Source organism: Mesoplodon mirus (genome assembly GCF_964341445.2).
Source record: "Mesoplodon mirus genome assembly, chromosome: 16".
NCBI lineage: Eukaryota > Metazoa > Chordata > Mammalia > Artiodactyla > Ziphiidae > Mesoplodon > Mesoplodon mirus.
In genome coordinates, this window is record NC_138992.1 from 40,337,742 (window position 1) to 40,365,211 (window position 27,470).

At 35.7% G+C, this 27,470-nt stretch overlaps 1 protein-coding gene across 2 annotated transcripts in view; it reads left to right on the forward strand.

Annotated features, from left to right (window-relative positions):
• Nucleotides 1-27,470, forward strand: part of VIRMA (vir like m6A methyltransferase associated) — a 61,376-nt gene that overhangs the window by 18,895 nt on the left and 15,011 nt on the right. For both annotated transcript variants that reach the window (XM_082600799.1, XM_082600798.1), the window contains exons 6-17: nucleotides 2,152-2,274; nucleotides 2,843-3,115; nucleotides 5,216-6,356; nucleotides 9,489-9,980; nucleotides 10,982-11,136; nucleotides 13,998-14,080; nucleotides 16,422-16,515; nucleotides 16,658-17,202; nucleotides 17,728-17,963; nucleotides 18,437-18,689; nucleotides 20,585-20,802; nucleotides 26,274-26,406. In XM_082600799.1, coding sequence (XP_082456925.1) covers nucleotides 2,152-2,274; nucleotides 2,843-3,115; nucleotides 5,216-6,356; nucleotides 9,489-9,980; nucleotides 10,982-11,136; nucleotides 13,998-14,080; nucleotides 16,422-16,515; nucleotides 16,658-17,202; nucleotides 17,728-17,963; nucleotides 18,437-18,689; nucleotides 20,585-20,802; nucleotides 26,274-26,406 — 3,746 coding nt within the window. The remainder of the gene's footprint in view (nucleotides 1-2,151; nucleotides 2,275-2,842; nucleotides 3,116-5,215; nucleotides 6,357-9,488; nucleotides 9,981-10,981; nucleotides 11,137-13,997; nucleotides 14,081-16,421; nucleotides 16,516-16,657; nucleotides 17,203-17,727; nucleotides 17,964-18,436; nucleotides 18,690-20,584; nucleotides 20,803-26,273; nucleotides 26,407-27,470) is intronic.

Here is a 27,470-nt window from a genome sequence, read left to right on the forward strand (position 1 = left end):
ATCATCCTGGACTTTCGTTTTTGGGAGGTTTTTGATTACTGATTCAATCTCCTTACAATAATTGGTCTGTTCAGATAGTCTATTTAATCATGATTCAATCTTGGTAGGTTGTATGTTTCTAGGGCTGTATCCATTTCTTCTAGGTTGTCCAATATGTTGGTGTATAATTGTTCATAGTAGCTTGGTGTGATCCTTTGTATTTTGGTGGTTTCAGTTGTAGTATCTCTCTCATTTCTGATTTTGAGTCCTCTTTTTTTCTCGGTGAGTCTAGCTAAAGGTTTGTTAATTTTATCTTTCCTAAGCTTGTAGTTTCATTGATCTTTCCTATTGTCCGTAGCCTTATCACAGCGTCTGACATAGGTAAGTAGTTACTCTAAAATTTTGTTAAATATATTGACTTGTCAGAAAGAGAAAGACAAATACCGTTATGATATCACTCATATGTGGAGTCAAAATATGGCACAAATGAACCTATCTACAAAGCAGAAGCAGACTCACAGACATAGAGGACAGATTGGTGGTTGCCAGGGGGGAGGCAGGGTTGGTGAGGGGTGGATGGGGAGTTTGGGCTTAGTAGATGCAACGTATTACATATAGAAAGGATAAACAACAAGGTTCTACTGTATAGCACAAGGAACTATATTCAGTATGGGATAAACCATAATGGAAAAGAATATAAAAAGATATATATATGTGTATAACTGAGTCACTTTGCTGTACAGCAGAAATTGATACAATATTGTAAATCAACTACGCTTCAATAAAAATAAATAAATAAAGACAAGTAGATAAAAAATTTACTCACTTGTAAAAAAAATTTTATTGGAGTATAATTTTTATTTACAATGTTGTGTTAGTTTCAGGTATACAGCAAAGTGAATCAGTCATACATGCACATATATCCACTCTTTTTTAGATTCTTTTCCCTATTATAGAGTATTGAGTAGAGTTCCCTGTGCTATACAGTAGGTCCTTATAAGTTATCTGTTTTATATTTAGTAGTGTGCATATGTCAATCCCAATCTCCCAGTTTATCCCTTACCCCCTTTCCCCCCTGGTAACCATAAGTTTGTTTTCTACATCTGTGACTCTTATTTCTGTTTTGTAAATAAGTTCATTTGTACCATTTTTTTAGATTACACATATAAGCAATATCATATGATATTTGTCTTTCTCTGTCTGACTTCACTCTCGCTGACTTGTTTTAAAATGGACACTTAAGCTCATATATTGCATATACATACACATATATATGTATGTGTATATGTTTTTAACTTTTTATTTTGAAATAATTATAGATTTATAGGAAGTTGCAAAGAAATGTATAGGGAAGCCCTGTGTACTCATCCCCAGATTCTCCTAGTTAACATCTTTTACAACTGTAGTACAATATCAAAATAAAATTGGCCTTGTTACAATCTGTAGAGCTTGTTCACATTTCACCAGTTATACATGTATACGTGTGTATGTGTGTGTAATTTTATGTCATGTCTAGCTTTGTATAACCACCACCAAAATTAAGAGACTTGATTGTACTATCACAGTATTCCCTGGTGTTATGCCTTTATAGGCAAACCCATCCCACCTGTCCATAACTTCTGGCAATCACTAATCTATTCTCTGTCTCTGTAATTATATTATTTCATGAATGTTACAAAATGGAATCATGAAGTTGGGATCTTTTTGAGATGGGCAATTTTCATTCAGCATAATTTCTTTGACGTTTATCTACTTTCTGTGTGTATTAGTAGATCATTCTTTATTGTTGCTGAGTAGTAATACATAGTATGGATGTATCATAATTTATTTAACTTCAATCATTGAAGGACATTTAGGTAGTTTCCAGTTTTTGACTTTTGAAAATAAAGCTATTATGAGCATTCATGTACTCTTCCTGCAGGAAAATAAGTCTCCGTTTTTCTGGGATAATGCCCAAGAGTTACATACATTATATTTTGATATATGGGACATCAGAAATTCTAACTTTCCCATTATAAACTAATTAGCAAAATTTCTGTTACACGTCAGGAAGGAAAAAGTTAATAAATTCTGAAGATGAAAACTCAAATGATGAATAGCATTTTTGTCATGCATTTATTTCACTATACTTTAGTCATTTGAAAGTTCTTTTTCTTTTTCTAATAAAATTAGCTGATGGGGAGAAAGAAGATCAGTTTAATGGAAGCCCTCCAAGACCACAGCCAAGGGGACCAAGAACTCCACCAGGACCCCCTCCACCTGATGATGATGAGGATGATCCCATGCCATTGCCAGGTAGAAATAATATCAGTGATAGTTTTTTTTTTCCCCTCTTAATGTTAATAGTACTTCTTGACTAAAGAAAAAAAATTAGATGCTGGTAATCAAATCTTGATGAATATCTTCTTCCCCCATTCTGTGCAGTGTTTTCTTGTGTCTTTTGTTGGCAAGTGAATTTGTTAAAAGAAAAAGAAATCAGTTAATTCATTCGAAGCTGAAGCAACATTACTTTGAAAATAAAATGTTAATGTGCTATAGTGGTATGTACAGAACAGCACCAGTAAAAATAAACAGTAGGTATTGGAAGAGATAAAAATCTGTATAGTTACTTAATAGCTAAAAAAGAAGAGGATTATTGTATTAGAACATAACATAGCATACTTTATTAATTCTCACTGTATAAAGTTGTGTACTGTATACTCTTAATATTTTTTAAAAGCAAGTAATTCTACCACTTTTTCTTTTAAGGGTGTTATGAGCTAAATCATCCAAAATGTCATTAAGTAGTTGCAGTATCCAGTCCTTCTGCCTCATGTTATTAAAACAGTTAAAATAATCTGTGCCTTAAACCTCAATTTTTCAGTGTCTGGTGATAAGGAAGAGGATGCTCCTCATAGAGAAGATTACTTTGAGCCCATTTCTCCTGATCGGAATTCTGTTCCTCAGGAAGGTCAATATTCTGATGAAGGAGAAGTAGAAGAGGAACAACAAGAAGAAGGAGAAGATGATGAAGATGATGTGGATGTCGAGGAAGAAGAGGATGAGGATGAGGATGATCGCCATACAGTAGATAGTATCCCTGAGGAGGAAGAGGAAGATGAAGAGGAAGAAGGTGAAGAAGATGAGGAAGGTGAAGGTGGGTAACATCAGCTAGGACTTTTTGGTTTTACGTGCTAGAAACTAGCTTGATGTAGCTTTTAGTAATGCAAAAGAATTTGTAGCAGAGATAATAAATGGCTTTCAAGAAACCTGAGTCAGATTGTAGCTGGGTCTTAAGACTTGGCTAGAGCTGGGACTTCTGTCTCTTCTTTGTTTTGTGTTTCTAATTTATATTCTGTTAACTGTTATATCTGTATTCACCCCACATCTGTAATCTCCTCTCTTTAACCAGCCAGTCTAAACTACCTGGCTGTGTCTCAGATCCAGATCCAGTTTTCTGGGAGAGAGATTCTGTTTGGCTTGCTATGGTATCAGCTGCCCCTTGATACCATCAGCTTTGTCCAGGGAAGCAGGGATATGCAGCAAATACATGGTGATTAGGGATTTGGTGATCTGTTTTGTGAGTAAAGGAGAGGTATTTTAAGCTGGGTGGAATTGCTAAAGATGTCTGCCACCTAGATATTTTGGCAAAATGCTACATTATTTTTAGAAATTCAGAAGGAAAAATCTCAATTACACAGGGACATATGGCAGCATTATGCAGTCCTTTAGTTAGGCTTTATTTTTCCTTTGAAAGTAAAAAGAGATATTTAAGCTAATTGGCTCTTAATTTCTCCAATAAATGGAATGTAGTGTTAAAGTATTTATGTAAAATGACAGATTATCTGCCTTTTTCTTTTATAAGATAGTAAGGGTGAGCATCATTCTACATGAGAGAGAGGGGACCTTCTAGTATCACAGGGGCCCTTTTACAAAATATAAATAATTGGCTTATTGAGTGATAACCTTTTTAGCTTACCCCATTTCCAGATTACCACAAAATCCTTTTTAGGTTTATTGTATTTGACTGGAAAGTAGTAGTTAGATTTCATGCAGGCTTTGTTAATCAGAGGGCATTTTAATAGAGAAGGTGAGAGAATGAGGCTGGTTAATTTGATTTTTACCAGAAGACATCTGGTGGTTATTCCAGAGTCAAGTCTCTGTAGGCCCTTCCTTTTCAGATATGAGTGTATTGCTATGGCTAAATTGTTTTGAGCTAAAGGATGTCAAAAGAGGGCTGTTACTCGAGGAATACTGTGGAACCATTTCCTTTTCTTAGTTGTTTTTTTTTTTTTGCGATAACGCGGGCCTCTCACTGTTGTGGCCTCTCCCGTTGCGGAGCACAGGCTCCGGACGCGCAGGCTCAGCGGCCATGGCTCACCGGCCCAGCCGCTCCACAGCATGTGGGATCTTCCCGGACCGGGGCACGATCACGTGTCCCCTGCATCGGCAGGAGGACTCAACCACTGCGCCACCAGGGAAGCCCTCCTTTTCTTTCTTAGGCTGTAATTGCACATCTCTGTTTTACCACAGCCAGGTAATAGTAGTGTTAAAAAGTAAAACCAACAAGTTTTCTGTATCTAGTCCTGTATTACTTCTAATCCTGTATTAATAAATAGAGGAAAAAGCTGCACGTGTCATAATATGAAAACTCTTTGTTTTGGCAAAGCTGAGCACTTTATATGAACAAATTTTCCCTAAAAACATAGTACAGAACTGGGGAAACTGTGTGACAGGTAAATACAGAGAAGTGAAAGTGAAGGAATATGAAATTCATGTTATAAAAAGAACATAGAATGTTTTTTCTGGAAATATTTGGTGTATCTTGGTATTTATGGTACTAATTCTTAGTTAATTTAATAATTTTGGCCCATCAATTTATTTTTTCTATCTTAAAAATAGTCTCTCATGAGGGCAAGCTTAATTTCTTTCCTCCTGAGAGAGGTATTTTTGGTTTCTTTTTTGAGGCATTTCTAATTTAATTTTGTGAGGAAAAGATCTGTAGCAAAGTTAGTTGTAAGGCTGAACAGATATAATAGAAGACTTTGCTTATGAAGTTTCTCCATAATTATTCTATTAGAAACTATAAAATGTTAGTAATTGTTGATAAGATGTTGGGGCAGAAATTAATTTTGTTGAGGAAATCATTAATTTTTATTTTTTGCCACACTATTAAATGATTTTTTTGACAAACCAGATTGTTCTGCATTAAACAACAATGATGTAACAACTAAATATTATTCAAACTGATTTTCAGGGGATGATGGTTATGAACAAATTTCCAGTGATGAAGACGGAATTGCTGACTTGGAACGTGAAACATTTAAGTATCCAAACTTTGATGTTGAATACACTGCTGAAGACTTAGCTTCAGTTCCTCCTATGACGTATGATCCATATGACAGGGAGCTTGTACCACTCTTATACTTCAGCTGTCCATACAAGACTACTTTTGAAATTGAAATCAGTAGGATGAAGGATCAAGGTCCAGATAAAGAAAATTCAGGGGCAGTAGAAGCCTCAGTGAAGTTAACTGAACTGTTGGATTTGTATCAAGAAGATAGAGGTGCAAAATGGGTAACAGCTTTAGAAGAAATTCCAAGTTTAATAATAAAAGGATTAAGTTATTTGCAGTTGAAAAACACAAAACAAGACGCCCTTGGCCAGTTGATAGACTGGACCATGCAAGCTTTAAATTTACAAGTAGCCCTTCGCCAACCCATTGCCTTAAATGTCCGACAGCTCAAAGCTGGGACCAAATTAGTGTCCTCACTAGCAGAATGTGGGGCCCAAGGAGTCATGGGACTGCTACAAGCAGGAGTGATCAGTGGATTATTTGAGCTCCTGTTTGCTGATCATGTCTCATCTTCCCTTAAGTTAAATGCATTTAAAGCTTTGGACAGTGTCATTAGTATGACAGAAGGAATGGAAGCATTTTTAAGAAGTAGGCAGAGTGAAAAAAGTGGCTATCAAAAACTGCTGGAGCTCATACTTTTAGATCAGACTGTGAGGGTTGTCACTGCTGGTTCAGCTATTCTTCAGAAATGCCATTTCTATGAAATTTTGTCAGAGATAAAAAGACTTGGTGACCATTTAGCAGAGAAGACTTCTTCTGTTCCTAACCACAGTGAACCTGATCATGATACAGATACTGGACTTGAGAGAACAAACCCAGAATATGAAAATGAGGTAGAGGCTTCAATGGATATGGATCTTTTGGAATCCTCAAATATAAGTGAAGGGGAAATAGAAAAGCTTATTAATCTCTTAGAGGAAGTTTTTCATTTAATGGAAACTGCACCTCATACAATGATCCAACCTCCTGTTAAGTCTTTCCCAACAATGGCACGTATTACTGGACCACCAGAGAGGGATGATCCATACCCTGTTCTCTTTAGGTAAGATATTTTTGGCTTTGGGAAATATATTTTACCAGTCATTAGAGGCAATTTTATGTGGTTGGTTTCTTTTTTTTTTTTACTCTGTCTGTAGGTCAAGGATACTTGATATTTTAAAATAAGTGGAACTGAGAAGTATGTTACTGTGGGTGAACTATATTTAGTTAATACTTAAAGTTGTAATAGCAACTTAAGTTAAAGATAGTAGTAATCAACAACAGTGCTTATATAAGCATGTCTGTGAGCAAGAATAAATGAGAAACCGCTGAGTGGCTTCTGGGAAGGTGGTACAAAGAGGATGGAACAGGAAGGAGAGAGCTTTGCAGTGTAAACCGCTTGGTACCTTATCACTGTAATACATTGTAGATTAAACTGATACTTTACTAAATTAATTTTACAGTCCTGGTTAAAGATATATTAAAGGTTTAATTACCACTTGTTTCTGCCATCTAACTCTCTAGTTATCTATTGGTACAGTTTTGCCATTATTAGGTACCCACAGTAGATTTGTAAAATTTTGTTTTAATTTTTGAGAGTTTCTTTTTTGGCATTTTGCCTGTAAATAATTTTTTAGCTAAATGCAAAAATGGCATTTTTATTATTTTACTCCTTATTTCTGTGATTATTTTTTGCCTTGCTTTGGAACATAGTGCATTAACAGAAAATCAGTACTTGTCCATTCTAAAATCTGTACCTGTCCATTCCTGTTTTTAGCTGAAACTATCAGATCTTGCCTTAGTTTGAGTTCTTACAGGAGTGTAAGATGATAATTGGTAAAGCAAGGTCTGGTAGAAGATGAGGTCAAGAGTACAAAGTAGGAGTTTGGCTTTGAACAAGAGAAAGGAAACATTATATGTATACAAATACAGATATCTTTGTAGTGTGGAGACAGTAGAGAAGACAAGGCACTTCTCACTGATCCTATTTTTAATAAAGTAGGAATTGAAGTCATGAACTGAGGATGACTGAGTGTAAGTAAAGGGTGATGCTCTCAAATAGTCATTGAGGGGAAACTAGTAATTAATGGTCTACTAAGTCTTGTTTTTCCCCCCATAATTGGAGGAGGTATGTTTGGGTATCAGACTTTAGGAAATAAAGGGCTTTGAATGCTGTGCACTAAGGAATTTGGATTTTTTTTTTGTTTGTTTATTTGTTTTGGCTGCACTGTGTAGATTGTGGGATCTTAGTTCCCTGACCAGGGATCAAACTGGGCCCCTGGCAGTGAGAGCGCCGAGTCCTAACCACTGGACTGCCAGGGAATTCCCAGGGATTTTGTTTTTAGAATGTGGGAAGACACTTGAATATTTTGGAGTAGCAGATCTGGTATGATCAAAGTAGTGTTCTAAGATTATATTATAGTTACAAGATGTATCGCAGTGGAAGAGAAATTGGAGTTATTAGGTAGATAAGCCTGTCTGAAGATTCTAGGTGGTAGGTGTTGTGCTGAGTACTTGGCCTGATATAGTGGAATTTACAGAAAATGGGAAGACAAATATTGTGCTAATATTGAGAGTTTGTGAAAAAGCATTACTAGGACTTGGCAACTGAACCTAGTAAGAGAAAGTAAGAAGGAGCTTTGATGTTTCTAGCCAAGGTAACTATTGGAACTGTGGTTTTATCGACAGAAACTGGTAAATTAGGAAGGAGAGTGAATTTTGAAAGAAATAATTACATTTTGGAAAGATTAGTTTGAAGTGACGGCAAGGCTCTAATGTCCCATGTTGGGATCTTCAAGATAACCCCCGAGATTTGCTAGATGGAGTCACAGGACTGTGTTGTAATCACGACCACGATTTATTATATCAAAAGGATACAAAACATGATCAGCAAAGAGAAGGGGTACATGGGACGAAGCCTGGGGAAACGAGTCATAAACTTCCAGCGTCCTTTCCTCATTTAAGCACAAAGGACCCACTTAAGTCCCCCAACAACAAATTGTGACACGTGTGAAATGTTGCTTACTGAGGAAGCTCATTGGAATCTCAGCATCCAAGCTTATTATTGGGGGATAGCCATGTAGGCACCCAGTACCTAGCATGTATCAGAATTCCAGACTCCCAGAAGGAAAGCAGGTGTTCAGCGTAAACCATATTATTTGCATAAACAGTTTAGGGGCAGTGAGTATTCTTACCAGTTGATGGGCGGAAACCCTCCCAAAATCCAAGTCCCCAGAGGCCAGCCAAGGGCCAACCTTGCAAGCAGGCCTTTCTAAGAATAAACATTATGAGGCCTGCCGTGTTAACTATTTTCTGAACGTTCCATGAGGTGGTTAAGGATGCTCTTAGAGCATAATAATGTTCACCTTTGTGGTAAGAAGTTAGTGGAGGTGTTTTTATCATGATACAGAAGCCTGAGTTTAAGCAGAAATTGATTGAAGAGGCAATTTTATGCTATGTGATTACAACTATATGACATTCTGGAAAAGGCAAAACTGTGGAGACAGTGATTGCCAGGGATTGGGAGGGAGGGAGGGATGAATAGATGGAGCACAGAGTATTTTTAGGACAGTGAAAGTACTCTATCAGTAGCAGTTGGGTCTATTTAGGGGTGTTAGGTAAATTCAGACTTTTTCTACTAAAACTACGTGTACTAAAAAATGGTTCTTGGATTTGATAAAAGAGTCTATTGTATTCAATACTGAAAATTGATAATTTGAGGTTTTTTTCCCCTAGAGGTACAAATTCAGATACACTACCTGTAGTAAATCTGAATATACTATAAGTTTTTTATGGTATATGTACTATATTCTCCCTAGATATACTAATTCAGATATATTGATATGCCATGGGTCGAGTAGGACCATGGTTAAAAGAAAGGAGCATTTGATAAGTGGCCTGGAAGGAAGTCCCAGATTTTAAAGTCATGGTTGATTCTGGAAAGAGAAAACTTGTCACAGTTACTTATTAAACATCCTTTGAATGCTAGGAAAAAGCCTTACAGAACTTTCACTTTTGTTTGGCCTAGTGGATAGAAGACTTGCTACTTACAGTACTATTTTAGTTAAAGCAGTATACTGCTGAAGATAAGGATTATTGCCATTAAATTTTTTACCTCTCTCCTGTCTAATGAATATTGAATAAATGAAGAATGTTTTACACTGACTTAACATATATTTTATTACTTCTTCTACAGGTATCTTCACAGTCATCACTTCTTGGAGTTGGTTACCTTGCTTTTGTCAATTCCAGTAACAAGTGCACACCCTGGTGTGCTGCAAGCCACAAAAGATGTTTTAAAGTTTCTTGCACAGTCACAAAAGGGTCTTCTTTTTTTTATGTCAGAATATGAAGCAACAAATTTGTTGATCCGAGCTCTGTGTCACCTTTATGATCAAGATGAAGAAGAAGGTCTCCAATCTGATGGTGTTATTGATGATGCATTTGCCTTGTGGCTACAGGACTCAACACAAACTTTGCAGTGTATTACAGAACTGTTCAGCCATTTTCAGCGTTGTACAGCCAGTGAAGAAACTGACCATTCAGATCTCTTGGGAACTCTTCACAATCTTTACTTGATTACTTTTAATCCTGTGGGAAGATCAGCTGTTGGCCATGTTTTCAGTCTTGAGAAAAATCTCCAAAGTCTTATTACTCTAATGGAGTATTATTCCAAAGAAGCCTTAGGGTAATTTTATGCTTAATCCTTAAATTTTCTATTTTATTGGAAAACTACATCACTAATGGGGTAGTTTCTTGAAAGAAAGTGTTTTGAAAATAAAAACTTTAATTTTTTGACATAACACATAACTTCTTAATTAAGGATTAGAGTGATGAAATCTCTAAGATGTGGCTGTAAAGAAATGAACTAGCTTCTTCCAGTTTCCCCACAGTGTTAACAGAGATTTGCAGCTGTAGTACTCCTGCTAAGTTTTGTGGAGGGGAGTGCTAAGGTACAGGAACATACGTATACCATAGGAGTCATGAGGACTGTCCTGCTGCCTTCTGCCCTCACCGTCTAAGCTATTCATGATGCTCGGATTTCAGAAGTGTTTTGACTGGATGAGGGGGATTGAGAATGACAGTAGTTTCCAAGAACTTGCCCTATAGGGCAGAGGGTTTTAGTGTATGAGAAGAGACACATGTTCTTCCTGGTTCATGCCATGCAAAGCAGTGGCATCCTTTGCATCAGGGTCTTGATATGACTCCTTGAGTGATGGATCTTTTGGGGAGACCTATAAAAGGCAAACAGTGACTTCTATGCCTAGCTGTATATTAACAGTTCTGCAGTGGAAGTCTGAATAATCATGGTGGTAGGTTGATTCATCACACTTGTTCCTATTTATCCAGAGTGAACAACCATTTTAAAGGAGACCGATGAACTGTACTTCCTAATCTTTCATTGCTAATGAAGTACACTTATTAATATTTCATTGTTCTGATCTTATTTCTTAATAGAATTTCACTTTCCATTTTGATGCATGTGCTTTGTTATTACATACTTTTAAGTAGTGGTTTCAGGTGAATTGAAGGTGAAACTTTGAAGTGCGATTTCCTGTTTTCAGGAAGTCAGTCAGGTTTCATTGTGAAATTTCTTGATCTCTTTAAAACCAAGTAGAAAAAAATGTTAAAAATTGTTCCTAAAATTTATTTTCATATCAAAAACTTTAAAACCTTATTTTGTTTCAGTGATTCCAAGTCTAAGAAGTCAGTAGCTTATAATTATGCATGCATACTTATTTTGGTGGTGGTTCAGTCTTCCAGTGATGTCCAAATGCTAGAACAGCATGCAGCATCTCTCTTGAAGCTTTGTAAAGCAGATGAAAATAATGCTAAATTGCAAGGTATGGTACTTGAAGTTATTTTAAGCATTTTATGATATGTGAAGAAAAAAAGCCTTTGAATATCTGTAGTTAGTCCTTTATCATGTTTTGATAATATACCTGGTAATACCCTGTTTTTAACTTTCTGAAAGTTAAGGTACCTTTTATGGAGATATTTTATATGGTGTTCTTAAAAATATTTTTAGGAAATTGTTCAAAGTACCTTTTATTGAAAAGCCATGGAAATTTTTGGGTGGTTCAAGTTCCTAATCAAAGTAGAATTAAAGATGAACTCGGAAGTTCAGTTTTGTTTATAGTTTGCGTGTGTGTGTGTTTTCTATATATGTATTTCTAAGTACAACACTGTTGTAAGTACAACTTAGAAATCCATTTGTGGTTAACACGTGTGCTATTCTCAAGTGAAGAATGATGAATATGAACATTATTTTCTAAATGTATGTTGAATGAAGTTTATGGCAAACCTTATTATGTGGGCAGTCTTGAAAAGTTTAAGGTATTTAATTACAATTTTTTATTATTTTATTTTGGTTCTTGGCTTTCTGACCTTGCCAAATACAAAATTCGATAACATTGAGTAAATGTTATGATAGCATGTGGCCTCTTTTCTTCTTTTTTTTGTTTTGGCCGCGATGCGTGGCATGTGGGATCTTAGTTCCCCAACCAGGGATCGAACCCGTGCCCCCTGCAGTGGAAGTGCAGAGTTTTAACCACTGGCCCTGGACCGCCAGGGAAGTCCCAGGCCTCTTTTCTTTTTAATCCTAAATTTTATGTGTGATACCACCAGTGAAAGTTGGGTACTGCACTCAACTTTCTATATTGAAAATAGAATTTTTTCCCCCTGAAGTATGCCTTTATAAAAGGAGGTATGCAGCGTCTTCAAAGGTATTATTAATGCCTTATTACATTTTCTGTGTGATGGGTACACTAGTATTTGTTTTATTATTCCTTATATCTTTCATTTGAGCACTATATATTCTACATATATGAAAAAGTTAATTTAAAAATGCATAGGAAAATACTCAGATGTAAACAGTTGTAATCCTCAGGATTTTAGTACCAAGGAAGGGTGACTACTATTTGCACTTTCCTTCAGTCATTCCTATAAAGTGTCCAGAACTTATTACGTGAGAATGCTTTTCTAAAAACATTTTTGGTGATAAAGTATAGGTTTTATGGCATAGCTTCTAGGAGAGTTTTGAGTTCGGTTGCAGTAAATGGTATATTTCATGTGTTTCTTTTATAAACAAAGCTTGCTGTTATTAGTTTTGGGGTGATAGTGATTACTTTTAACTTTGTAAAGGCAAATTAGGAAATTGATAAAATTTAAAATTCATGATAAGGGAAAAGGCACTCAGCAAATGTCTCCCCATGGGTTTGATCCTGTTAGAAATGAATACATTTTGTGTATGCTTTTTTGGGGGTGTGGGAATCAGTGGCAGCATTAGGTGAATAAACATTACGTTATTACATTGGTTTATGAGCAGTCAATTTTATAATTCTTTTTTAATGTTGTAAGTTGATTGCTGCAAAAATATTCAGTATAGTTAAATGGTTTAATCATGTAAATGTTTAAGTTTTCAGAAACCAAAAAACTAAGGGCGGTAACCTCTTTTTAAATATATATATATATATATATTTTAACATCTTTATTGGAGTATAATTGCTTTACAGTGGTGTGTTAGTTTCTGCTTTATAACAAAGTGGATCAGTTATACGTATACATATGTCCCCATATCTCTTCCCTCTTGCGTCTCCCTCCCTCCCTCCCACCCTCCCTATCCCACCCCTCTAGGTGGTCACAAAGCACTGAGCTGATCTCCCTGTGCTATGTGGCTGCTTCCCACTAGCTATCTATTTTACGTTTGGTAGTATGTATGTCCATGCCACTCTCTCACTTCGTCCCAGCTTACCCTTCCCCCTCCCCATGTCCTCAAGTCCATTCTCTAGTAGGTCTGTCTTGCCCCTAGGTTCTTCGCTACCATTTTTTTTTTTTTTAGATTCCATATATATGTGTTAGCATACGGTATTTGTTTTTCTCTTTCTGACTTACTTCACTCTGTATGACAGACTCTGGGTCCATCCACCTCACTACAAATAACTCAGTTTCGTTTCTTTTTATGGCTGAGTAATATTCCATTGTATATATGTGCCACATCTTCTTTATCCATTCATCTGTCGATGGACACTTAGGTTGCTTCCATATCCTGGCTGCTGTAAGTAGAGCTGCAATGAACACTGTGGTACATGACTCTCTTTGAATTACGATTTTCTCAGGGTATATGCCCAGTAGTGGGATTGCTGGGTCATATGGTAGTTCTATTTTTAGGTTTTTAAGGAACCTCCATACTGTTCTCTATATATCTCTCTATATCAGTTTACATTCCCACCAACAGTGCAAGAGGATTCCCTTTTCTCCACACCCTCTCCAGCATTTATTGTTTGTAGACTTTTTGATGATGGCCATTCTGACTGGTGTGAGGTGATACCTCATTGTAGTTTTGATTTGCATTTCTCTAATGATTAGTGATGTTGAGCATCCTTTCATGTGTTTGTTGGCAATCTGTGTATCTTCTTTGGAGAAATGTCTATTTAGGTCTCCTGCCTATTTTTGGATTGGGTTGTTTTATTTCTAAGCCAGTATAGTAGGACATTACATTTCATTTTAAAGCTTGTTCAAATAATTAGACATAAGTTCATTCCTGTATAAAATTTAGTTTATTGAAATGAACATGGATCTGATAATCTAAAACCATGGTTTTTCTCAGGAAAAGAATACCTTTACCTCCCTTGTTTTAAAGGCTTTGTTATAAAGGCTTTTATTTTAAAATATTATATTATGAATTACTGTTTTTGTTTTTAAGAACTTGGCAAGTGGCTTGAACCTCTGAAAAACCTTAGATTTGAGATTAACTGCATCCCAAACCTAATTGAATATGTTAAACAGGTAAGTAAAACTTAAAAGTGCCTTGATTTTATAGAAATGTGTGGTAGTATATAGTAATACTGTTTTAAATCACTTGTATAGGTAATGCAGTTAAGTGTACTTGATTGATTTACTAGTCTTGTGGGTATAGACTGGTACTGGGTATAGATGGGTATGTAATTGTGTGTATAATGAACACACATGCACACAGCCTTATTGCTTTCTATTACCAGCTTCTGTCCTACTATTTTCCCTCTCAAATAGGAATATTATCACCTACCATTTTGATGACATTTACAAAAATGTTTTAAAGTTAAATGCTATGATAATGTAACATATAATTATAGTTAAACTGTAGTGGAAAAGAATTTCCCTCAAAATTTGTACTTGAAAATTGGTAGAGTCAGTTCCAGATAATTGCAATGGGGGCTAGTTCTATCTGTTAATTTGGGATGGTTAAATCTGCAATTAAAGTAATTAATGAGAGTTGAAAATCATATAATTCATAATATTACAGTTGAAAAATTCATATACACTTCAAGTAATTCATAATGAAAAAATTCATTAAAATCATTGCATTGTTAGTTTTGGAAGTTTGAAAAGTTTTCTTTGCTCCTTAGCTGATCCAATGTGTATCATAGGAAGAAGGGCTAAAAGTGCTCATAGATGCATAAAAAGTTTTAAACTAGAGGGGCAGAATGGACCTTGAATTATCTCCTTTTTCATTTAATAGATGAACTATATGTGTTGTGTATGTGTGTGTGTGTCTGTCTCTGTGTGTAAACCACCTTGGTCTTGGAGCTGCAGTGTGTTATTGAAGTAGTGTATGTATATTATCTAATCTGTTGCTGTTTTGACCCACCAACAAAGAGCTATTTGGGTTTTATCTGCTTCAGATTTTTCTTCACTAACTTGTCTCCCTTCTCTTTTTCCTCCATCTCCCGTAACAGTACTTTTTCCTCCTATAATGCCATCATATTCTTCTGTTCTTTATGCCTCAAATGATACCTAGAGGTTTTCATTATGTTCGGTCTTTTTTTTTTTTTTTGGCGGTATGCGGGCCTCTCACTGTTTTGGCCTCTCCCGTTGCGGAGCACAGGCTCCGGACGCGCAGGCTCAGCAGCCATGGCTCACGGGCCCAGCCGCTCCGTGGCATGTGGGATCTTCCCGGACCGGGGCACGATCCCGCGTCCCCTGCATCGGCAGGCGGACTCTCAACCACTGTGCCACCAGGGAAGCCCTATGTTTGGTCTTTTATTTAACAGAAGTACAGTAGTGTCCTGTAAATTTAGATTGTCAGGTATTTAGGGTACTTGTGCATGGTTAGGAGAATATATGAAGTATCCAATAAATATCAGATGGTTTCGCTTAAAGTACTTAACCAATAAAAAGTTCAGTAGTAGAAATTTGAATACATGCTGTAATTAAGAGTTTTAATTTCTGTGTAAATCCTTGTCCCATTAATTATGGTTATTATAAATGACTCTCATTTTAAAACGTACTATAGACAGTTGATCTAAGACTGAAACTTCACTCTGTGGCTCCCTGCTGCCTTATGTAATTTGTGAATTATTGAAAGGCAGCAAGGAAGAAATTAGAGGAAAAGATAACCTAAGGTGGGAAACATATGAGGAAAAGGATTTTCTTATTTTTAGGTTTCTCCTTTGAGGTTTAGAAGCTGAAATAGTAACATTTTAAAGTGCTATTTCTTTTAAGTTTTTTTTAACCATCTATATGCTGCTCCTTGGAAACTACAAAAATAAAGCAACTTAAACATAACTATTTGTTGCCAGGAAGCATAGCGTGGGCAGGTGCTAAGGACATAGGCAACTGTATTTCTTTTTCCTCTAGCCATGCCCCAAATGGCCATCATAACTAGATTCTTGTGGTATCTGCATTTTTAAAAATGGATGTTATATAGTGTTAAAACATTCCATCATGCTTCCTCAATTTTCAAAGAGCTTTAGTACCCACAGGGCTTTGTAAAATCAGAGTCGTTTCTTCCTTTTTGGGAAAGAGGATGTATAGTAAGAGTATCCAAAAAGGAGCTATTTTAAATTCTTAATCCAGAGAGTTTCATACATAATCTGTATGTAGCCCTTGTTTTAGTCAGTACTTTTTAATATACTTGTGTTTGCAATTACTCATTTTATGTTCAGAATGTCATATATGGTACAACAACATATGCCAAAGATCATATAACCTTTATAAACTTCATTAGCCTTATTCATGTTTTAAATTTAGTTAAGAAGTTTAAAATGATGTAAGTACTTAACTTGAAACTCATATTTTTAACTAATACCTTCTCTGGGCCTGATAGGTACCGAGAAATTAAACTTTCTGTTCATTTTTATTTTTGAAGAATATTGATAACTTGATGACCCCAGAAGGAGTTGGCCTTACTACTGCCTTGCGTGTTCTCTGTAATGTGGCATGTCCACCACCTCCTGTTGAAGGTAATGTGGCTACTATACTTAAAAACTACTATTTTTTAGGCCTAGTATAAATATCATTTATTAAATAAAATATTCAAAATCTTAACCAATGATTAATATGTAAGTAATTAGAGTTTTTTTTTTCTCCCTTATTTATATAAAGGTCAACAGAAAGACCTGAAATGGAATCTTGCTGTCATTCAGCTTTTTTCTGCTGAAGGAATGGACACCTTTATTCGGGTGCTGCAAAAATTGAACAGTATTCTGACTCAGCCTTGGAGACTCCATGTCAACATGGGGACTACCCTTCACAGAGTTACTACTATTTCAATGGCTCGCTGCACACTTACTCTTCTTAAAACTATGTTAACGGAACTCCTGAGAGGTGGATCCTTTGAGTTTAAGGACATGCGTGTCCCTTCAGCACTTGTGACTTTACACATGCTCCTGTGCTCTATCCCTCTCTCAGGTCGTTTGGATAGTGATGAACAGAAAATTCAGAATGATATCATTGATATATTACTGACTTTTACACAAGGAGTTAATGAAAAGCTCACAATCTCGGAAGAGACTCTGGCCAACAATACTTGGTCTTTAATGTTAAAAGAAGTTCTTTCTTCGATCTTGAAGGTTCCTGAAGGATTTTTTTCTGGACTCATACTCCTTTCAGAGCTGCTGCCTCTACCATTGCCCATGCAAACAACTCAGGTATCACTTCCATATAACATGCATCTTATAAATGACTGCAATAACACTTTTTAAAAAGCCAGTGATTTTGTTTAAAAAAGACAAACCCTCATCTCCTTCCCCTAAGAAAGACATAAAATAACTGGATGAGGGTGAGATAAAACTGAAGCAAGTTGGTCATTAAGGAAATATGGGAGTAACATTTAAAATAAATTTTTGTTAATGTGAATTTTATTATGCTGTTATGTATACTTGTACTTTTGTTATTTTTAAATCCTTTCCCCCCACCTTTATCGTGTGTTAGAATTTGCCATTAACTAGGTTGGTTCACCAATGGACTCTGCTCTACTGACTGCTAACCTGAGAACAATAAGATTTTTTAGGTGCATTGAATTCAAGCAAATGTTTAATTGTATAACAGAAAATTATGTTTTAAGCATGCAGTAAAGATGTTCTTTTCATAACAGTTCTTCCTGAACAGTTTTTGTGACTATAAATAAATATTTAAAAAAATCTACGTACACACACATTATACTTTTTTAACAGGTTATTGAGTCACATGATATATCAGTGGCACTCAACACCCGAAAATTGTGGAGCATGCACCTTCATGTTCAAGCAAAGTTGCTCCAAGAAATAGTTCGCTCTTTCTCTGGCACAACCTGCCAGCCAATTCAACATATGTTACGGCGTATTTGTGTTCAATTATGTGACCTTGCCTCACCAACTGCACTTCTGATTATGAGAACTGTGTTGGATTTGATTGTAGAAGACTTGCAAAGGTATTTTGATTTTGCATTAAAAATTTTTTTCCTCAAGTTATTTTTGACACAGATTCATTTTTTTTAACTTAGAATTTGGAAACCAGAGTTTAGTGTGCTCAGATAATATGTGTACATATAAATATACACATATACATATATACAGACACACAGACACATGAATATATATAGATTAATTTTAATTAGGAAACTTTATGTCATTATATCACGTGCAAGATATCTTGGAAGTGTTTCAAGATTGGGGTGTTTGAAAGGTGAGCTATGAAGTACTCTGATTTAAGAAAATACATTATTAAAAACCTGAATTTACAAAATTTTATAGTAATTGTAAAATTCCAGAGAAGTTGTCATACCCAAGGAATGAAATTTTTTATATAAGATTTGTGTAAGTTGATATGTGTTGAAAAACAAATTATTAAATAATGCCTTAAAATCAAGAACTTTGTTTACTAAATGTGTTGATTTTATTTCAGCACTTCAGAAGATAAAGAAAAACAGTATACTAGCCAAACCACCAGGTTGCTTGCTCTTCTTGATGCTCTGGCTTCACACAAAGCTTGTAAATTAGCTATTTTGCATCTAATTAATGGAACTATTAAAGGTGATGAAAGATATGCAGAGATATTCCAGGATCTGTTGGCTTTGGTGCGGTCTCCTGGAGACAGTGTTATTCGCCAACAGTGTGTTGAATTTATCACATCCATTTTGCAGTCTCTCTGTGATCAGGTATTTATAGTTATTTTTATAAATTGTTTGTGTGTGTATGTGTTTCTTAAAAGCTTCTCTTGATGTAAATCTTGGCTGTTACCAAAGAGATCACATCTGTTTCATTACTCTTACTGTTGTTTAGGGAGATAAGTTTGACCAGTGAACCAACAATAAAATGATTTGGTGCTATATAACTTTCTTTGACTTTGTACTTCACAGGTTTCTCTGAATAGCTTTTTTCATTTTCTTTATGAGACATTGTCTTTGCATATTTACCTTATGTGCCATTGTATTCTTTGGGGTTGGTTATGTCTAGTATGTTCATTTTCCTTCTAATTATATTATACACCAATTCACTCTTGAATAGTATAGTTTTGTGCTTGGTTGAATTAATACCATGATTTCTTGTTTGGACAATTTAAAAAAAAATCTTTTTGGCTGTGCCCCATGGCATGTGGGATCTTAGTTCCCTGACCAGGGATCAAACCCGCGCCCCCTGCATTGGAAGCATGGAGTCTTAACCACTGGACCGCCAGGGAAGTCCCTGGACACTTTTGAAGGCGTCACAGGCTACTACATTTTAGTGTGTTTCAGACTGCTGTGTTATAAACATCTATAAAGGTGTTGACTAAAAGTAGTATTTCTTCCTGCTGTTTATATTATTGACTTCCAGTTTATAGTTCCATGAGTTAATGAGAATTGTTTTAACTTTTAGAGCCCATTGTTATTGCAATATTTGGAGATTTCTATGCCTAATGGCATTTTAGCTTATCAAAATGCTCTTACTATCTAAATCAATCAAATATGATTTTTCCAGGCAGAATATTTTTAATAGGATCCCATCATGGAAGATTACCTTTTTCTAGCTAACCAAAATCCAGTTTGGTTACATTTAACACTCAAGGAACATTCTTGATGTGACTTGTTTTCACAAAAAGGGGATCTGGTAGAAAATAGTTTTGGACCAGGTAAAAAGGCTTATTTTAAGTCTTTATACTTCAGAATGTGCAGTCAACTGGTGTTTGTTAATGTAATTCACATTGGGTTGTATGGCTGTGATGAGTTACACTTTAGCATCCTAGCTGCCCTGATCACTTAAACCTCATTCTTGGCTGGCCTCACCTTATTATATTTCCGTTCTATTCAAGCTTTGTTTTATAGTTCTAACCCAACTTGAATACTTGCTTCCAGTATGTTGAGGTGATTAAAGGCGATAACACATACTTAAAAATGTTTCTGTAATGTCTGCTTTACTTCTATAAAATGCGTACTGTGAGTTTTTAGTTATTTTTAGGTAAACTTGCTGACGTTGAAAAACTTGAATTTTAAACATATATAAAAACTACAGGAAAATACTGGAAGACTGTGCCTAAATTTTTTTTTGCTCCATCCATTTCTTTTTGTGTTGTTTTTAATTCAAATTGGATATATTTATTAAAATTTATTTCTCTGATGCTTTTTTAATAAATTTAAAAATATTCAAATGAATGAATAATACAGTAATTTAAAATATTTTAGTACCAGAAGTACTAACCTAACCATCTGAAGATAGAAATTACACTCAGTGTAATCCAGAAGCAAAAATTTTTCAAAGAGATGTTCTTTTAAAATAAGAATACTGTGAGTCAGGCACAGTTGCCAAGTGGTAAGGTGTTGGTCTCATAAAGTAAAAATACTGTGATACAACATATTTGTCTTTATTTCTTTAGGTGTGTATCCTTGTATTAACCTTTATAGAAGGCCAAAACAACTCCTTTGTTCTTAATGTGTTTGAGTCTATGTTTGGGATGGGACAGTAACCATAGTATTTTGATAGTTACTAATTGCTGTGTATTTCAGAAATAAAAACGCTAAGTGATAGTGACAATCATTTAAAAAAATTGTTTTTTCCCAACTCCCCTCCTCCCTCACAGGACATTGCACTAATTTTGCCAAACTCTTCTGAAGGTTCTATTTCTGAACTGGAGCAGCTCTCCAATTCTCTGCCAAACAAAGAATTGATGGCCTCAATCTGTGACTGTCTCCTGGCTGTGCTAGCTAACTCTGAGAGTAGTTACAACTGTTTACTGACATGTGTCAGAACAATGATGTTTCTTGCAGAGCATGATTATGGATTATTTCATTTAAAAAGGTAATGCTTTATCTAATTTAATAATACTCTTGTATTTAAATCCCCCATATTAATTAATTCATAGCTGTTGTAGAAGGTTGAAGGTATGATTTCTTTCATGTGGAGAAATTTCGTGTTTATGGAAAAGATTCATTAGCAATGAAAAGTGCTAGTAATAAAATCTTTAGGATTAAAAATATAAATTGAATAGACATATTAATGTGGACATCTTGCAGTATTTAACAAGGAAATCTTATTGTTCCAGGGTCATTAATTCATGCTCTAAGATATTTGTTTTGTTGGTATATTCACTTGTAGTTCTTCAAAGATGACGGTAGTGTGATATTATGGACCCTAAAGCTGAAAGTGCTGATTCTGTGTTTTTTATTCTCTAGAGGAATGGCTGAGATGAAATTTGTTTGAAATGATGTGAATCTCATTCTGCTCAGTCTCTCAAGTGCAATTTCTGCTCCCGTCTCTCTGTCCATGCCCTCATCTTTTTCTTCACTAGGGAGATAGTGGCTACTACATAGTTTTCCTTGGAATTTCTAGAAGTATGTAGAATTATGAGATAGAAAGGATTAGGAAACATGTATTTGTACCTCTCATTAATTCTTATAACATTGGTTGAAAAGTTATGTTCCAGCTACTGTGCTTGGTGCTGGCTGCTACCTTTTCCACCTGCTTCGTCTGTCTCTTCTCCTGTATTCTCTCTCAGTTGAAGGCACCTGCTGAACATCCAAGTTCCCCCCCGCCCCACCTCCCAATCTCTCACCAAAGTCTTTAAATTTTACTTCTTGAATGTCCTTTTTCCTATTGCCTGGATATTTACCCTACATCCTTTAAGACTCATACATTACACATACAAGAAAACCAAAAAGCTTTCTTTGATTCCTCCATTCCTAACTGCGTTAGGTGCTTTCACAAATACCCTTTGCATACCTCTGCCATAGCATGATATGTGATGTCGTTGGCTCTGCTAGATTCATGTAAGTCATCATAACCTATTCCCTTTTCTTTCTTTAGCTCTGATGTTTCTGCTAAGCTCCAAGTAACCCATGTATCTGTTTGACATCTCTACTTGGCTATGTAATGGGCATCCAAACTGAACTAAAGCAGAGCTCTTGATATTCTTGCTTCAAACATGTTTCTGTCCTGCTTGTCCTGGTAAATGTTAAACTTCAAGATTCTTGATTCTTCTCTTTTCCTCACTCCCTACATCCAGTCCATCAGTAAGTCCAGTTCATTATGTTTCCAAAATACCTCCTGAATCTGATGACCCTTCTCCACCTCCATAGTTACCACCCCTATCCAGTCCACTCTTTTCTTTCATGACCCATTGCAGTAGCCTCCCATCTTCTCTTCTTACTTCAACTATTGTCCCCCTAAAATACATTTTCTTAGCACTCAGACTGATCTTTTTAAACTTAAAACAAGATACATGTCATTGTTTTGCTTAAATCCTTCTGATGGCTTCCTGTTGCACTGCAAATAAAATTCAAGCTGTATAATGATCTTTAAGCCTCTATACAGTCTGACCCTTGCTTATCTCTTTGACTTATCTCATAGCTCTTTTATCCTCAGTTTTGCTCCCTGTCAGGCTCATTCCTACCTCCAGACTTTTTTTTTCCTAAATGCTTTTCCCCTAGATTCTTCTAGGACTTATTTCCTCACTTCACTCAGGTATCTGTATCAATATATTTCCTGTCTAAATGCCTGTCTAAAATAGCCTATCCTTTGTGTCCCCATTCCTTATTCCCCTTTATATTTTTCACTGTATTTATACTGTTTGAGATTACATTATATAGACTTATTGCTTATTTGGTTGTCTCCGTCACTAGAATATAAGCTGCACAAGGACAGGGACTATTTTCTTGACTGTACTCCCACCAGCACCTAGAAACCTGGTTCATAGTAGACATTATGAAGGAATACAAGTCATTTTGTCCACAAATATTTATTGAATGCCCTCTTCTCTGGGCCACACACTGTTCTAGGTGCTGGGGATTTAATTAAAAAAAAAATCCCTGTCTTCTTGATGCTTTCATTCTATTAGAGGTAGACAGATGCTAAACATGAAAATAAAATACATAGTATGTTACAGAAAAACATAAAGTAGGGCAGGGATTAGTGAGTGCCAAAGTGAGGGTGACAGTTGTCATTTGAAGTATGGGGAGGTGATCAGGGAAGCCCTCACAGAGAAGGTAGCCCTTGAACAAAGAACTGAGAGAGGTGAGTGAAACATGTTAATATCCTGGGGGAGAGCAATTGCCAATAGCATGCCTAACTTGTCTGAGAAAAAGCCTTGAGGCCATGGTGGTTGCTCCTAAAGTGAGTAAGCAAGGAGAAAAATGATAGGGCCTAGGGTCAGAGAAGTAATGGGTGGGTGTGGGGAGGGAAGATCATCAAGGGCCTCTAGGGTTATTTATAAGGGCCATTGTACGGTTTTGAGCAGAGGTGTAGTATGATCTGGCTTTTTAAATAAACAGATCACTATATACTTTTCATCTAGTCCTGAAGCAGGCCCCACTCAAGAAAAAAAATTTTTGAGATAATTTTAGACTTTAGGAAGAATTACAAAAATAATAGTACAGAGTTCAGATATACCCTTCATCCAACTTACCCTTATGTTGATGTCTTACATAACCATTGAATATTTACCAAAACTAAGAAACTAAGCTTGGCATAATACTATTAACTAAAATACAGAATTTATTTAGGTTTTACCAGTTTTTCTAGTAATGTTGTTTTTCTGTTTCAGGATCCAAATAGGATCCTACCTTGCTTTTAGTTTTAATGTATCCTTTGTCTCCTGTATCCTCATTTTTCATGACCTTGACATTTTTGGAGAGCATTTGTAGAATGTCCCTCAATTTAGTTTTGTCTTATGTTTTCTCATAATTAGATTGAGATTATGCTTTATTGAGAAGGATACTACAGAGGCAATGTACCTTTCTGAGTACATCATATCAGGAAATACATCATGTATTAGTGATGATACTAACCTCGGTCACTTGACTGAGGTCCTGCCTGCCAGGATTCTGCACAGCAGTCTTACTAATTTTCTGTTTTTAAGTATTAAACATTTTGAAGAATATACTTTGAGACTATGTAAATGTCCTTTTTCTACTTAAAACTTTCGTCCACTCATTTTACTATCCATCAGTGAATCTTGGCATGTGGCAGTTATTACTGTGGTGTTCTAATAGTGATTTCCTGTTTTTCTCATTCCTTTCTCATTTAATTGTCCTTCTGTAAGAAAGAATTCATCACTTTTCCCTCATTTATTTACTTATTTGGGTATATCAATATGGATTCATGGACTTTTTTTTCTTGTATAATAATTGAACACTATTGTTATTTATTTTGTTGTTCAACTTATGTTGCTGATTTTGGTTCTTCTCGTTGGCTAGAGCTGGGACATATATGTGTCCTAAGTCATGTGTATACACAAATCTACGTTTATTTTTTCATCTACTTATTTTATGTATGTACTTAAAAAAATTTATCTATCTATCTATCTTTCTATCTGTCTGTCTGCCTGCCTGCCTGCCTGCCTGCGCTGGGTCTTAGTTACAGCATCTTTAGTTGCAGGATCTTTAGTTGCAGCATGTAGAATCTTTTAATTGAGGCATGTGGAGTCTAGTTGCGGGATTCGGGGTCTTTAGTTGCGGCATGTGAACTCTTAGTTGCGGTGTGTAGGATCTAGTTCCCTGACCAGGGATCGAACCTGGGCCCCCTGCATTGGGAGCATGGAATCTTAGCCACTGGACCACCAGGGAAGTCCCTGTATGTATGTATTTTTTAAAATGAGTCCATACAGATACTTTGATTCTAATACAATATCAGAAGGTTGATTCTAGCTTTCCCCCTTTCTTTGTAACCTCACCCATGTTTTATGATACATGGTTCTGTGGATTTTGACAAGTGTGTAGAGTCATGTGTCTAGCATCTCATTTCCATGCAGAGCTATCTCCATCACCCCAGCAGTCCAGTGTGCTACCCTTTTATAGACAACTTCTCTACAAGTTTACCAACAAAATGCCAGATTTTGATATTGCTAGTTTTTTTTTTTTTTGTAGACATTCTAAAAGGTGTGTAGTGGACCCCAGTTTTTGATAGACCGTCTAAGTAAGGTTCACTTTCTTAAGATTATAAGTAGAGGCTAGTAATTGGTATAGTCCAATTTTGAACCTTTGCTTTTTCCATTAATTGTATTATCTCTGTATTTAATCTCATTCCTGTTCGTTGTGCCTTTTCCATTTCATCATTTTATAAAGTTCTCAAGAGCACGAGTCTTCTTTCTCTCTTTTGTATTGCTTTACCCAAGTCTTGAAATTTTCTTTTGATCAACTATGAACTGTGTAAATGCATAGGATAATTTTAGCAGGGCTGTATATTGTCATGATTTTGAATACATATCATGATTGTTTCTTATGCTGAAACCTCTTTATATCAGGGGTTGGTAAATTGTGGGCCACAGGCCAAATCCAGCCTTTCTTGGAACATAGCCAGTATTTATGTGTTGTCTGCAGATGCTTTCCCGCTATATCAGCAGTTGAGTAGTTGTGACTGAGACTGATGTTTTTGTATAGAGAGAAACAGATTGAGTTGTGTATAACCCCATAAAACCTAGACTATTTATCATCAGGCTCTTTACATAAAAAGTTTGCTGATGCCTACTCTGTACCCTTAATTTCTTTCTGTCAGATTACAATGTCATAAAAATAATCATTCTTTGTAGTTACATAAGTTAGGCTTTCTGGTCAGGCTTTTGAGACAGCTATAACCTCACATTAGAGAAATCCTCAGCTTATAAAAAGTGTAAAAAAGGGAACCTGCAAGTTTATTTTGCTAAGTTTTATAGCTTTATTATTGGGGGGAAATTTTTTCTTTCAGTGTTTTTGAAGTTTATCTTCTTTAAAAGGAGATATCGACTATAAAAAATGCTTTGTTAAATGGTTTGTGTGACAGATAACACCAAAAGTACTTTTTTACATTTCTTGAAGTGTAAAATTTTAATTTTACTAAATTTTAGGCTGTCTGAACTGATATAGTTCATTTTTTAAATTAATTAATTAATTTATTGTTTATTTTTGGCTGCGTTGGGTCTTTGTTGCTGTGCGCAGACTTTCTCTAGTTGCGGCAAGTGGTGGCTACTCTTTGTTGCAGTGCAGGAGCTTCTCATTGTGGTGGCTTCTCTTGTTGCAGAGCATGGGCCCTAGGTGTGTGTGCTTCAGTAGTTGTGGCACACGGGCTCAGTAGTTGTGGCTCGTGGGCTCTAGAGCACAGACTCAGTAGTTGTGGCACATGGGCTCAGCTGCTCGACGGCATGTGGGATCTTCCCAGACCAGGGCTCGAACCCGCGTTCCCTGCACTGGCAGGTGGATTCTTAACCAGTGCACCACCAGGGAAGTCCCGAGATAGTTCATTTCTTATACTAGATTTATATGCTCAAATTTTAAGAAATTGCTTGTTTTCTTTATTTACAGTTCTTTAAGGAAAAACAATAATGCTCTGCATAGTTTACTGAAACGAGTGGTCAGCACATTTAGTAAAGACACGGGTGAACTTGCATCTTCATTCTTGGAATTTATGAGACAAATTCTTAATTCTGATACAATGGTAAGTATATATATGTATTTGGTATTTCTTATATTTATAAACTTTTACATATGTTAAAAAAATCGCTTGGGTTCAAAAATATCTTGGAATAACGTTTTTTGGAACTTGGAACTAACACTACTGTTTTTTTCTATGTCCTCACCCCATTATAAGTACGGGGTTTTGATTTATCAAAAAAGTAGATGTTTAAGAGTAGAATTTATTGAAATCTAATTTATTAGGCATCATTATTAATTTGTGAATACCCTATGATTTGCATTTTCTTAAAAGAGAGAAAAATACTACGTATAGTGCATTTATTTTTTTACCTAATTCTTTACATTGAGTTACCGTGCTAGGGTCAATAAGAATAGTTGTTTTATCAGTCTCTTAATCACGTATTTACTTACTGTCACTTAATTGTACATTTACTGGCTCTGTTTTGGATGTTGTGATTTTTGGGGTGAATGTAAAGTTTATTATACTGGAATATTTTGGATCCATCATAGATACGAATTAAAGATTATTTCCCCAGCTTTAAAATCTTATTGTTAAAATCTAATTAAAAATTTCTCTCATTAGTATTTATCAAAATTGTGGTATATATTGTGGACACAATTCTAGAAGCCACTAACAGGCCTGCCTTTAAAGTGTCAAATAAGTTTGGAAATGTCTACCCAGATGGAGCTCAACTGCACATTAGTATATTAAAAGCTCTAAAAGGCCCTGGATGAATAGAAACTTGCTTTACTGCAATTTAATGCAGTTTTGTCCAAATGTATTACCTGCAGAATACTTGTGCATCTGTGTGTATGTGTATGTGTGTGTGTATGGCTGTTAACATCCTATGGGTTTGATATTCTGTCAACATTGATTTAAGAAATGCAGCTCGTATTTAAGATTTCTGTTTAGAAAGAGTTACCAAGGACCTGTTTAGTACAGTATTAACAAAATAAATGTATGTGATGATTTCATAAGGAAAAATTAAATTTACTGTTTCGTGTATTTCTCTTAGGCATACAATTTATATTGAGAATATTTCCTCCAGTAAGCCCTTCTTGGCTGCCTGTTGTGTTTGTAGTTAT